The sequence below is a fragment of the Chelonia mydas genome, chromosome 1 (assembly GCF_015237465.2).
Source record: "Chelonia mydas isolate rCheMyd1 chromosome 1, rCheMyd1.pri.v2, whole genome shotgun sequence".
NCBI classification, from domain to species: Eukaryota; Metazoa; Chordata; order Testudines; family Cheloniidae; genus Chelonia; species Chelonia mydas.
In genome coordinates this window covers 121210416-121223023 of record NC_057849.1, presented here as the reverse complement: position 1 = coordinate 121223023, position 12608 = coordinate 121210416, and the positions used below count along the sequence as shown (strand labels likewise).

General features: G+C 40.6%; 1 protein-coding gene across 6 annotated transcripts in view; it reads left to right on the top strand.

The window, feature by feature from the left end:
- Positions 1–12608, top strand: part of SLC9A7 (solute carrier family 9 member A7) — a 121835-nt gene that overhangs the window by 57175 nt on the left and 52052 nt on the right. For all 6 annotated transcript variants that reach the window (XR_006287814.1, XR_006287812.1, XR_005225342.2 and 3 more), the window contains exons 2-7: positions 3489–3688; positions 4877–4954; positions 5698–5774; positions 7980–8092; positions 9525–9630; positions 12003–12144. Coding sequence is in view for 2 of the 6 variants with exons in the window: in XM_037898969.2 (XP_037754897.1) it covers positions 3489–3688; positions 4877–4954; positions 5698–5774; positions 7980–8092; positions 9525–9630; positions 12003–12144 (716 nt within the window). In the remaining 4 variants the exon portion in view is untranslated. The remainder of the gene's footprint in view (positions 1–3488; positions 3689–4876; positions 4955–5697; positions 5775–7979; positions 8093–9524; positions 9631–12002; positions 12145–12608) is intronic.

The window sequence follows — 12608 nt, the reverse complement described above, 5'->3', positions numbered from 1 at the left end:
CAAAGTGAAACATCTGGATTTTTTTTGTTTCAAAACAACTTTTCATTTTGAAATTTTATATCTCAAAAAAATATTTTGATATGGCAAAACTAAAACAAAACATTTTGATCTAAAATGGGTTTTGTGGGGTTTTTAAAATTTCATTTAATGGGAAACTTGGAAAAAATGTTTTTCATTCCATTTCGGAACTGAACAAAGTTTGAAATCGCAGAATTTCTTATAAAAAAAAAAAAAAAAAAAAATCTGGTTCCTGCCTGGCTCTAGTAATTTCCATCTCTTATATAATTGTGTTAAGGGGATGGAATTTCCCTGGCTTCCCGCTATTTCAAATAAAACGTTCCTTACTAGCTTCCTTTGTTGCCTCTCAGGGCTTTGAAGGCTGCCATTTCAAAGATACGCTATAACCTTGTCCACATTGTGTGCGGTTGTCTGTTTTTTTGCAGTGATGCAGGTATATTATTATATAGGTATTTAATGTAAGTTTTTATTTACAAAACCTGTGTCTTGGATCCAAACTATTTCTAAATATCTGTTTGCAAGACAAGATCAGATTCCCCCCTGCCCCCCTCTTTTAGCTGGTCTGTTAAACCCCCAGTAGATTAACCACTTATACTAATAATTTTGATGTGGCTAGCCATAGATATTGTGAAATGATAGGAGCAGCCCTATGCAAGTCCCTTCCTCATTTATGCCTGTTTCCATGTACTTATGACACTCTCCTCAATCTGTGCCCTGTCTGTCTGCACTCTCCCTCTGTAATGCTGTGTTGCTTCTGATGACTACCCACCCCTTCAGGTAATGGAAACCCAGAGATAAGAAATGAAGAACAACTTTATAAGCAGGGGTGGACATTCGGAGAACTTGGTTTCTGATGTTGCGTACTGTCGCCAGACTCTGTGCTCAGTGAGGAGGGTGGGTCCAGACATGGCTACGTTGTGTGAATCCCCATTCAGCTGCAGCTAAGCGCTGGTGTTACATCAGTACAGAATAAATACATGCATGTTTTAGGGTACTTTCCAGATGGCTGCTTTGATTATTGCATTGAATTTTTTATTTATATCTATATAATGATTACACAAAGTATGTTTAATTTTTAAAAGATGCAGATTAGTTATAAATATATCTCACCTAAAACATTTAAATGAACTGCTTTAGTTTGATTACAGAAAAAGAGTAGATTGGATCCAATTCTATAATAGGATTATGTACAACACTACAATAGGACTGACTAATTCAATAGCAAGGGGGATTTCCAACTTTTATGTGTAAAGAATTAAGCAGATGATGGTAGTTTCCAGGTCTAGCTAAAAGAGGGAAACTTCATCTCCACATCTCCAACAAAAATCAAATACAAACAATCTTCCAAGTTGAAGTCTTAGTCTAGCTGTAGCCACAGTCCTCTTCTTTGCTGGAGGTTTTCTCCTTCCATTACCTGTATAAAATTGCGTCTATTAAATTTTAGTAAACAATAAGTGAGACTGCAGTTCATTTCAGCTATCTTGATCTAGAACAATTATTTATCCAGGTTAAAAATCTTCCTCTCAGAAAATGAAATAAAAATACACATTCCATTAACAGAGTTTTCTACAAGTGTGAGGAGAGACAACTGTGCAAAGCTATGAGAATTTGCACCATTAAGCTTGGCCAAATTTCCCTTGCCTGAACTGTTGTATAGGGTGCTGTATGTTGACTAACTGTAGCCATCTGCCCCACATTTCTCTTGTGTCCTCTGTGTAGTTTGTAAAATGCTTTGGGATCATTGGGGATTAACAGTTCGATATAAATGTGAAATTTAATTACCTGAATGTTTGGTATTGATAAGAAATCAGTCTCGTGAATTTTTGAGACTCTTTGGGATTTTTCAGTAACAGTTAATTGCTGCTAGATAATAAAAACAGTTTGCTTTGCTTGTACGATGGCAATTTTTCAATATAAATTCTTCTCTTCTTCTGGATGCCAGGCAAAAGAAGCCTGGGAAATACAATTAACAACCTCTATCAATGCCTTTCAGTTTCTCAGTTGCCAGCACTTTCTGTTGATTATAAACACAGTGGGATGTGAGGCTGACAGCTCTAATGCTGTTCGTACAGGCGTTTGAGACTTATTCCAGTGATCTGGTATGCTATCTGTTCCTAAATGAAATCTGGCGTTTCTGCTATGAGTTTAAGAGGAAATGTTCTTTTCTTTTTGACCTTTGGAAAGATTGATGCCATAAAAATAAAAAGCTTCTCTGTTATCTCATCCTTCCTTTGGCTGTTGTTTTTTATTTACTTCAGTTGGCTACAGTCTAGGGGAAACAAGCTTCTGTGGGGAAGGGAGGATCAGGCCCACAGTGAGCAAAGATGACCTGAGGTTGCCATTCAGTTTCTTACTACTTCTGACAAAAGCACCCGGAACAGTGGCTAGACACAAGTGATATTAGAAATAACCACCTTGACCAAAGGCTTGGCAATTTGTTCATTTTCCCGTGACAAGAGTAGTGGTGACTTTATATTTTTAGCTTCGTTTTGCTGACTCCAGTTCATACTGAGGTCGTTCCTGTGGATTCTCAGTGCTGGATTAAAATCTCATTCTTTTGGAGCATAATAGATAGTGGATAGGGACTGAGCACAATCCCAATCCCATTCTGTGCTTATCCAACTTCCTTGCATGAGCCTTCCCTTAAACTATATTTTGGGAGGGTACAAATCATTCATTCCTGCTTTGTACTATTCTATATCTTTCCCTAGTAATAGTTTTTGTTTTCTGTGGGCTAGCTGAGTAATTCGTTTTCCTCTAAAGCTTTAGAGCAGTTTTCACGTATCGTATGAGCAATGCACCATCTTACTGTGTTTATTTTCACCTTTGTGAAAGATGGAGACCTGTTCTTAACTGAAATGGAAATCCTTTGCAGCAAATGGCTTCGCTGAAGTGCAGCTGGCTCCTGGTGCATATTGTCTGGATGATTGGTTGCTAAATTTGCAATGCACTGAACGTCTCCCTCTTTCTCTCTCTGATGTTGGTTGCAGAATTATAGCAGTGATGCTTTCATGTTACTCTATAAGTGAAATACTGTGGCAAAATAGATATATTTGTTTCAATTAAATAACTTGCAAACTATTTTAAAACTGGTATTTGTTAGCATTGGTATCTCTGTGGGATGTTGCCAATGTACAGTGGTTTATTTTCTGTATTTTACAATTATATGGCTTTCAGCACAATTCTGAATGATAATTCCCCATGATAGAGGAGTACATAGAAAGAAATAGGAACAGTTTCAATGTCACTTTTTAAATTTTGCTATTCAGTTAAATTGAAACCAGCTTCTTTAATCCTGACCTGCTTTGAGCATCCCTAATTTAGAAACATCAGTAAGTCGGTCACTACAAATACGTACATGGTATGTTCCCTTCCACGTATTGTGCACTGAGTGATACTTGAATCTAGAAACTCTCTGCTTATGCCAAATTCATGTAATTACAGACTCTTTAAAACATTTTATCTTTCAGGACTCATTGTTGGGGTGATCTTGAGATATGGTTCTCCCTCCAGCAGTGGCCATGACAAGCCATTCAGCTGCTCGCAGGAGGACAGACCATTTACGACGCTGTTGGTCAATGTCAGTGGAAAGTTTTTTGAGTACACCCTTAAAGGAGAAATAAGCCCTGGAAAAATACACAACGTGGAACAGAATGACATGTTGCGAAAGGTAAGGATAGTTGAGTTTTTGTGAATAACTATTGACCTATTTTGTGAATGACTGCTGCATAGGTGACATTTCCTGTTTCACGCTGCTCTTTTTACCCACACTTCCCTTCTCCTCCAAACTGAGTGTATGGTATGATATTAAGTACTGTATTTCCAGATGTAATAGAACTAAATTATTTAAACTCATTCAAAAGTGTCCTCTGCATAGCATTCATTGGCAAAATTGTATTTTCTTTGTATCCTAGTGTTCACATGTCCTTTCATAACAGTTCAAGAATTAATGTATGCTCAGTATAACCAAAGCCATTTCTGTATAATTAGCTAACATTTATGGATCCACGTCAAGACACTAATTGCTACTGAGTTCCAACTCAGTCCTATAGTACAGGGACTTTTCTACACTTAGCATCTTTGATTTTTCTTCTCTATTTTTTTTAGTTCAGTTATGTTGAAGGAAAAACTAGTTTCATTTCTCCCCCCTTCCATCAAATGTAAAATATCTGAAACTGGGAGTCTATATATGAACCCTAAGTTAGACACAACAGTTTTCTAGTAGTACTGATCACTGACTTTTTACAATCGCTGGTGTATCTTCCGTTTTAAATTCTTTTGCTGTCTTGAACAATTTGGCCTGGCTTTCATTGGGTCTTGACACTTACAACTTCCACTGAAGAAAATATCTCTGTGTGTGCGCGCGCACGCGCGCGCGTGTGTGTGTGCGCACATGCCTGTGGTTTGGGTGACTTACTCATGCGGTAATTATATGCAAAAGATATGGGTTTTTTAAGTATAAATGGTGTTGGCACTACAAATAAGAACCAGAAATCTGCACAAACATGGTTGATACCATGATAAGGGGCTTTATCCAGCACCTTTTGAATCTAAATTTCTGTGTTTCTGGCTCATTTAAGGAGGGGACTACCAGTTGGGACTGTTAAGCTCTAGAAGAACCCTGAATATGTTGTCATACCAAAGTTTTCCAAATACAGTGGTCTCTATTAAAATCTTCATTTCTTTGCCTTTGCACGTATATAATGTTATTTCATGGATAGTAAAGAAAATACCTAGCAAATTGTTTGTTAACATTTACTACTTCCAAAGGTAAAATTGTAAGGATTTTATTGGCAACTGCTGACTGTGTACTCTGTTCTTTTTTTGGTTTTAAATGGACTTTTACATTTTTTTAAAGGTAACATTTGACCCAGAAGTTTTCTTCAACATTCTGTTGCCTCCTATTATTTTCCATGCTGGGTACAGCTTGAAGAAGGTAAGTGTAAGCACTTTCTGAGAATGTAACCATGACACTTTCAGCCTAATGCTGAATCACTAACAGCTAGAGTACAATCTCCATTAGTGCCACAGTCCTGAGCACAAGTGTCTCTTTTGTGGTGCCTCTTGCAAAGCTAGACAATCTCGTCCATTGTTTCTAAACAGTTGGCTAGTTTTAAGAGAAAGTATATTATTTTACTATCCAATATATAGACTGCTGTATTAGTTATGTGTTGTCTTACATTATTTACCCCTGAACATTGCTATTGAATAAGCAAGATAAACTTAAACAATATATCCCTGTGAATTGTCTGGTTTTCCTCTGCATTTTATGCATTCAGTGAGTTACTTTTAGAGAGATGGCCCAAACCTAAACTGCGATCTGAACACCTCTGAATATTGGAGGATGGAAATTCAGGACTACACTTTGTGACTTAGGGCCATCACTTACAGTTACTTTCCTTTTAAAGTCTTGGCCCTCTGTTAAATTAGTCACACAAGCATCTGGTTATAAAGCTGTGTCTCAACAAGCCCCACATAAGATTTTAAACATGATTCGGGGGGACTTGTATTAAATTTGTTTAAATATTACAGAAGATTTACATAATAAGATTGAAAATATTATTTCCTCCCAGAGTGGAAGGCTGTTTCGTTATATTGCTGTAGGGCTGTGCTATACATTTTGTTGATGTCTGAGTTTTCACATAGCTGAGCTTTAATATAATTTTTTTTCTCATACAGAGGCACTTTTTCAGGAATCTGGGGTCTATTCTGGCTTATGCCTTTTTAGGAACTGCAGTCTCTTGTTTTATTATCGGGTGAGTGAGCTTTGTGAGATTGTGCAACTTTTATGTGCTAGTTTTAAGTTAATGAAATAAATGCCATAGCTCCCTAAACTTCGGATTTCTAGTGATTAGAATAGTGACTGTAAATTTTCAATTAGGGTTTTATTGGTGTGTCCTTTTGGCAAAATCAGCCTCTAAAATGAAGCTGGAATTTGGTTGACTTCAAATAGGGTTTTGCTTTCTTACAGTGCTGCCAGAAACAGACCACGAAGTTTGTCCAAACAATTCAGTTCCGTGGTGGTCACTGCTATTTTCCAACCCTACAATCCTAGAGATCCAAGTTTCTGTTGGTTCAATTAATCAGTTATGAAAACAAAACTTTACAAAATACTTGATTCTACATGAATTAGCCTCTATTTCTAATGAAGATACATTCATCCAGAGAATAGAGGCAACTGCTAACCAAGAGTCTTGTCTCAGCTTTTAGAAGCATCCTCTTTCACCTACTTAAAAATAAGACACACAAGCAAAATGGTTTTGATTGTGAATGCTTATTCTGTTAACAATGTTGCATCTTTTCAGCATGTGGACTTTTATAAGAGCTTTAATGTGTGTATATATACTCAGTTGCTGCTTTATTGCATTTGCTATCTTGAGGGAATTTCACTGCAGAGGAAAAAATAATTTAATAGCTGTTACAGTGCAAAGTTCCTTCCTTAAGTACTATACAATTCATTGGGGGAAATTGTTGGATTGTGTGTTTTAATCATGAGGACAGACTATATTTCTGACTTCCTAGGTACTAAATGACCTGTATTGGGTAATATCACACTCTGGACTCAGATGATGAGGAAACATCTTTTGAGAGATTAGAGTTCCACTCTCACTGTTCCATACTGAGCTCTGGGCCTGGGCTTCACTAGAAAATTAAGTCAGTTTAATTACGTCAGTCAGTTGGGTGTGAAAAATCCACACCCCCGAGAGGCGTTGTGAAGCTGACCTGAGTACCCGTGTGGACAGCGCTAGATCGATAAGTGTGAGGGTTTTTTTGTAGGAGTGGTGGGTGAAATTCTGTGGCCTGCATTGTGAAGGAGGTCAGACTAGATGATCATAATGGTCCCTTCTGACCTAAATATCTATGAATCTAATTCTTCCATGGACCTAGTTACTGCTTCTCAAGGACGTGTATTACCTAGACCAGTGGTTTTCAAACTGCGGGTTGCGACCCAGAACTGGGTTGCGGAATGTAAGGCGCTGGTCACAGCAGCTCTGGTCAGCACTGCCGACCAGGCTGTTAAAAGTCCCGTGGGTGGTGCTGCCCAGCTAAGGCAGGCTAGTTCCTACCTGTTCCAACACCTCGCTATGCCCTGGAAGCGGCCAGCAGCAGGTCTGGCTTCTAGGCAGGGGTGCCATGGGGCTCTGCGCACTGCCCAAGCACTGGCTCCGCACTCCCGTTGGCTGCTTCCCGGCCAATGGGAGCTGGGTAGGGGGCAGTGTCTGTGGGCGAGAGCCACGCAGAGCCGCTTGTGCACATCCGCCTGGGAGCTGGACCTGTTGCTGGCTGCTTCTGGGGCACAGCATGGTCCACAGTGCCAGGACAGGCAGAAAGCCTGCCTTAGCGCCCCTTCTGCGCCGCTGACCAGGAGCTGCTGGAGGTAAGCCTGTGCCCCAATCCCCTGCCCCAGCCCTGAACCTTCCCCAAACCTGGAGCCCCTTCCTGCACTCAAACCCCTCATCCCCAGCCCCACCCCAGAGCCTGCACCCCTAGCCCAGAGCCTCGATCCCCCTCCTGCACCCCAGCCCCTGCCCAGCCCAGAGCCCCCTCGCACACCCTAAACCCTCATTCCTGGCCCCACCCTGAAGGCCCCACCCTGCAGCCCTCACCCCAGCACCCAAACCCTCTGCCCCAGCCCTGAGCCCCTCCCACACCCCTCTGCCCCAGCTCCCGTGGGTTGTGGGCATCAACAATTTTCTTCAACTCGGTCGCCAGAAAAAAAAGTTTGAAAACCACTGACTTAGGCCAATGGGAGAACCCCTCCCATCAGTGTAGACACTACCTACGCCAAAGCTGTAGCATTACAAGTGTAGATAATTTCCCCCCCCCCACACACACCCTTAGTGAGGCAAGGCCTACCTGAGCAGTGATGAGATGATTTTATCTTTCCTATACTCTTCAGAGCCTCACAAAGGAGACCCTCCCTGTTTTGATAAACACTGCTTTATCCTCTTTTACTGCAGGAATCTCATGTATGGTGTTGTAAAACTAATGAAGTTGGTGGGACAACTCTCTGATAAATTTTACTATACAGACTGTCTCTTCTTCGGAGCGGTCATATCTGCTACTGATCCAGGTACTGCAGTTACTTAAATTATTCCATTGATAACACATTTTTGAGGATGTATAGCTGATAATTCTAATTTTTTTTTCTTTTCAGTTACATTACAATGGTAACTGTGTGTATGTACTGTATGATGTGTATATATTGGGCATCAGGAAAGTTGGTATCTGGCAAAGACTGTGCTAGTATCTGGCTAGACAACACATTTAGAAACAAAATGTACTGATATGTTTTCCTTAATAGAGTTTTCCTTTCATGAATATAAACTTTAATTCAGTGGAATGAATGTAATCTTTTCATTTTGTGGAGAGCCTGGCTATCCCTTTATAGATTCACTGCTTGAAATATAGTATTACTTTTTATAAAATAGGCGCAATCTTTTTTGAAAATTTACTTTTTTTTTAAATTTTAATATATTTTAGTATTTCAAGTATAAGGACACTTTTTTGTTTATAGCCAACTGTTTAACCTTTTTTGAGATGGTGTCTTCAAATTTCAGTGCTACAGACCCATTAAAGTTGTCTAAGTTTTGGAAACCAACATCTCTGGAGAACTGTTGTGCGTGCGTGTGTCTGTCTGTCTGAAGTACAAAGCAGGAACTATATTTTAAAACACACTTTTTTACATATTCAATATCTGTTTTTGTGAAAATGGGAAGTGGAAGCGAGCAGTTGAGATGGACTGCTGGTAGTTGGATTCACTTCTGCTTCCTTTTACATGGAAACTGGCATATGATGCGTGAAAATAAGATACACATGGGGTGAGTCTCCAGAAGCTTCTTCCTCAATATCAGACCGAAGTTATTGTTCGACAGGATTGCTTTGAATAAATACTAGTCTTGTCTGGTCCTTCTCAATTTCTGTTTGCAAATATGTTTATAACATAGAGTGTACTTTTTGGACAAGGTACTTACGAATGGTTTTATGATTTTTGTTCTTCATGGGTTTTTTTTGTTTGTTTGTTTGTTTTTTTTTTTTTTTTTGAAAGAACTGAAATACTAAAGATTTGTGTGGAAAAAGCTGTAAAAGCCTTCTGTTGTTTGTTACCAGTCCACAACTTTTTTCTGGCTATTTGATTGTGGAACTTGGACGTATTGTTTAAAAAATAGTCGGATTCTGGCAGAGTGGAACTCTTGCCTATTTATGTCCAATGGTTTAGAGAACTTCTTAGAGAAATTTCTTGTGTGTGAGAGAGACAGCGAGTGAGCCAGACCTGTTTTGGAACAAGTGTGCCCTAAAACTGTCATTCCTCCTCCAACAGGCAATTTACCTGTACAGTATGACTCTTAATTAAATATGACTAAAGTCTTTCCCGTTTTGGTTTGAAGTTGTTCCACAGTCTATGGTTTCTGCTTCTTTAGGCAAATTGGAAAATGTCTGCTCCTTCCAGCTCACAAGCACTCACAATAAACTAATGCACATGTTCCTTCTTATTATTTTTGTAGTTACCGTGCTGGCAATATTTAATGAACTGCATGCTGATGTCGATCTCTATGCCCTTCTGTTTGGAGAGAGTGTTCTAAATGATGCTGTTGCCATTGTATTGTCTTCGTAAGTAACAATTCAGGCTTCCGCTATGTGAAATTTTCTATTTCTTTTTTGTGATTTAGGTGGTAGCTGTAAATCATATAATTTTTCTAAAATCTTAATCTCCACATTTCTTTTTCTAAATGGATTCTGCCTTGTGAACTGAATTGATAAACGTTGCTAACGTTTTTGTCTGTGCTACAGAGGTGTGTAATTAGGGTGATCAGATAGCAAGTGTAAAAAATCGGGATGGGGATGGGAGGTAATAGGTGCCTATATAAGAAAAAGCCCCCAAAATTGGAACTGTCCCTATAAAATCAGGATATCTGGTCACCCTATGTGTAATGAATCAGGCAGAAGAGACTCGCAGACTATTAGGGTTGGAAGAGACCTCAGGAGGTCATCTAGTCAAAACCCCTGCTCAAAGCAGGACCAACGCCAACTAAATCATCCCAGCCAGGATTTTGTGAAGCCGGGCCTTAAAAACCTCTAAGGATGGAGATTCCACCACCTCCCTAGGCAACCCATTCCAGTGCTTCACCACCCTCCTAGTGAAATAGTTTCCTAATATCCAACGTAGTCCTCCCACACTGTAACTTGAGAACATTGCTTCTTGTTCTGTCATCTGCCACCACTGAGAACAGCTGAGCTCCATTCTCTTTGGAAGCCCCCTTCAGGTAGTTGAAGGCAGCTATCAAATCCCCCCTCACTCTTCTCTTCTGCAGACTAAATAAGCTCAATTCCCTCAGCCTCTCCTCATAAGTCATGTGCCCCAGCCCCCTAATCATTTTCGTTGCCCTCTGCTGGACTCTCTCCGATTTGTCCACATCTCTTCTACAGTGGGGGAACCAAAACTGGACATAGTACTCCAGGTGTGGCCTCACCAGTGCTGAATAGAGGGGAAATAATCACTTCCCTCGATCTGCTGGCAGTGCTCCTACTAATACAGCCCAATATGCCGTTGACCTTCTTGGCAACAAGGGCACACTGCTGACTCATATCCAGCTTCTCGTCCACTGTAATCCCGAGGTCCTTTTTTGCAGAACTGCTGCTTAGCCAGTTGGTCCCCAGCCTGTAGTGGTGCATGGGATTCTTCCTTCCCAAGTGCAGGACTCTGCACTTGTCCTTGTTGAACCTCATCAGATTTCTTTTGGCCCAATCCTCCAATTTGTCTAGGTCACTCTGGACCCTATCCCTACCCTCCAGCGTATCTACCTCTCCCCCCAGCTTAGTGTCATCTGTGAAATTGCTGGGGGTACAATTCATCCCATCATCCAGGACATTACTAAAGATGTTGAAAAAAACCAGCCCCAGGACTGACCCATGGGGCACTCTGCTTGATACCGGCTGCCAACTAGACATCGAGCCATTGGTCACTGCCCGTTGAGCCCAACATCTAGCCAGCTTTCTATCCACCTTATAGTCCATTCATCCAATCCATACTACTTTAATTTGCTGGCAAGAATGCTGTGGGAGACCGTATCAAAAGCTTTGCTAAAGTCAAGATATATTGCATCCACCGCTTTCCCCATATCCACAGAGCCAGTTATCTCATCATAGAAGGCAATCAGTTTGGTCAGGCATGACTTGCCCTTGGTGAATCCATGTTGACTGTTCCTGATCACCTTTCTCTCCTCCAAGTGCTTCAAAATAGATTCCTTGAGGACCTGCTCCATGATTTTTCCAGGGACTGACGTGAGGCTGACCAGTCTGTAGTTCCCCGGGTTCTCATTCTTCCCTTTTTTTTTAAATATGGGCACTATATTTGCCTTTTTCCAATCATCCGGGACCTCCCTCAGTCACTACGAATTTTCAGAGATAATGGCAATGGCTCTGCAATCACATCAGCCAACTTCCTCAGCACCCTCGGATGCATTAGATCTGGACCCATGGACTTGTGCATGTCCAGCTTTTCTAAATAGTCCTTAACCAGCTCTTTCATCGCTGCGGGCTGCTCACCTCCTCCTTATACTGTGTTGTCTAGTGCAGCAGTCTGGGAGCTGACCTTGTCTGTGAAGACTGAGGCAAAAAAAGCATTGAGTATTTCAGCTTTTTCCACATCATCTGTCACTAGGTTGCCTCTCCCATTCGGTAAGGGTCCCACACCTTCCCTGACCATCTTATTGATTACATACCCTGTAGAAACCCTTCTTGTTACCCTTCATATCGCTTGCTAGCTGCAACTCCAATCGTGCTTTGGCCTTCCTGATTACACACCCAAGAAGGAGCTCCTGGCTGGCTGCTGGGACTCAACCAGAATTGGCATTTAGAATCTGAATCTAGCAGAATATAATATCCCTTTGCTTAATGATCTGGCATAAAAGATTTTGTTGCTATCACTAACTCCTCCATTGTCATCTGACTCTTTTTTTTTTTTCTTTTTTTCCCCTCCCTAGATCCATAGTTGCCTACCAGCCAACAGGTGAAAACACCCATGCGTTTGATGCCGCAGCATTTTTCAAATCAGTTGGAGTTTTCCTTGGAATATTCAGTGGCTCTTTCATGATGGGAGCAGTGACAGGGGTTGTGACAGCTCTGATATCCTTTCTTGTGTATAACTCTTCCAAAGTGCAGGTGTGTTAGCATTAAACATTAAGCCCTGATCCTGGTGAGGACTCCAGCAGGTTTCAATCATTATTAGTCAACACATTACTGAACACAACTTGCCATAGTCTACATTGACAGACTCTAAAATTGTGATCAGTATCATGTCATCTTAGGCCTTGTCTCTGCTAGGAAGGGTTTGTTGATGTAGCTATAATAGCAAAACAAGTGGAGACAGAGCTTATACTGGCAAAAGAACTCTTGCTCGTCTAGGTTGTACCAGTTCCCGCAAACATAATAAGCTATGTTTTTGCAAAAGGACATTATTATTGATATAACTGCATCTATATTGGGACTTTTGCTAGCATAGCTGTGTGGATCTCGAGGGTAATTTTTTTTTATTCATACTCCTAACCTATATAGCTTTGCCAGCAAAATTTTTAAGTGTAGATCAGGCC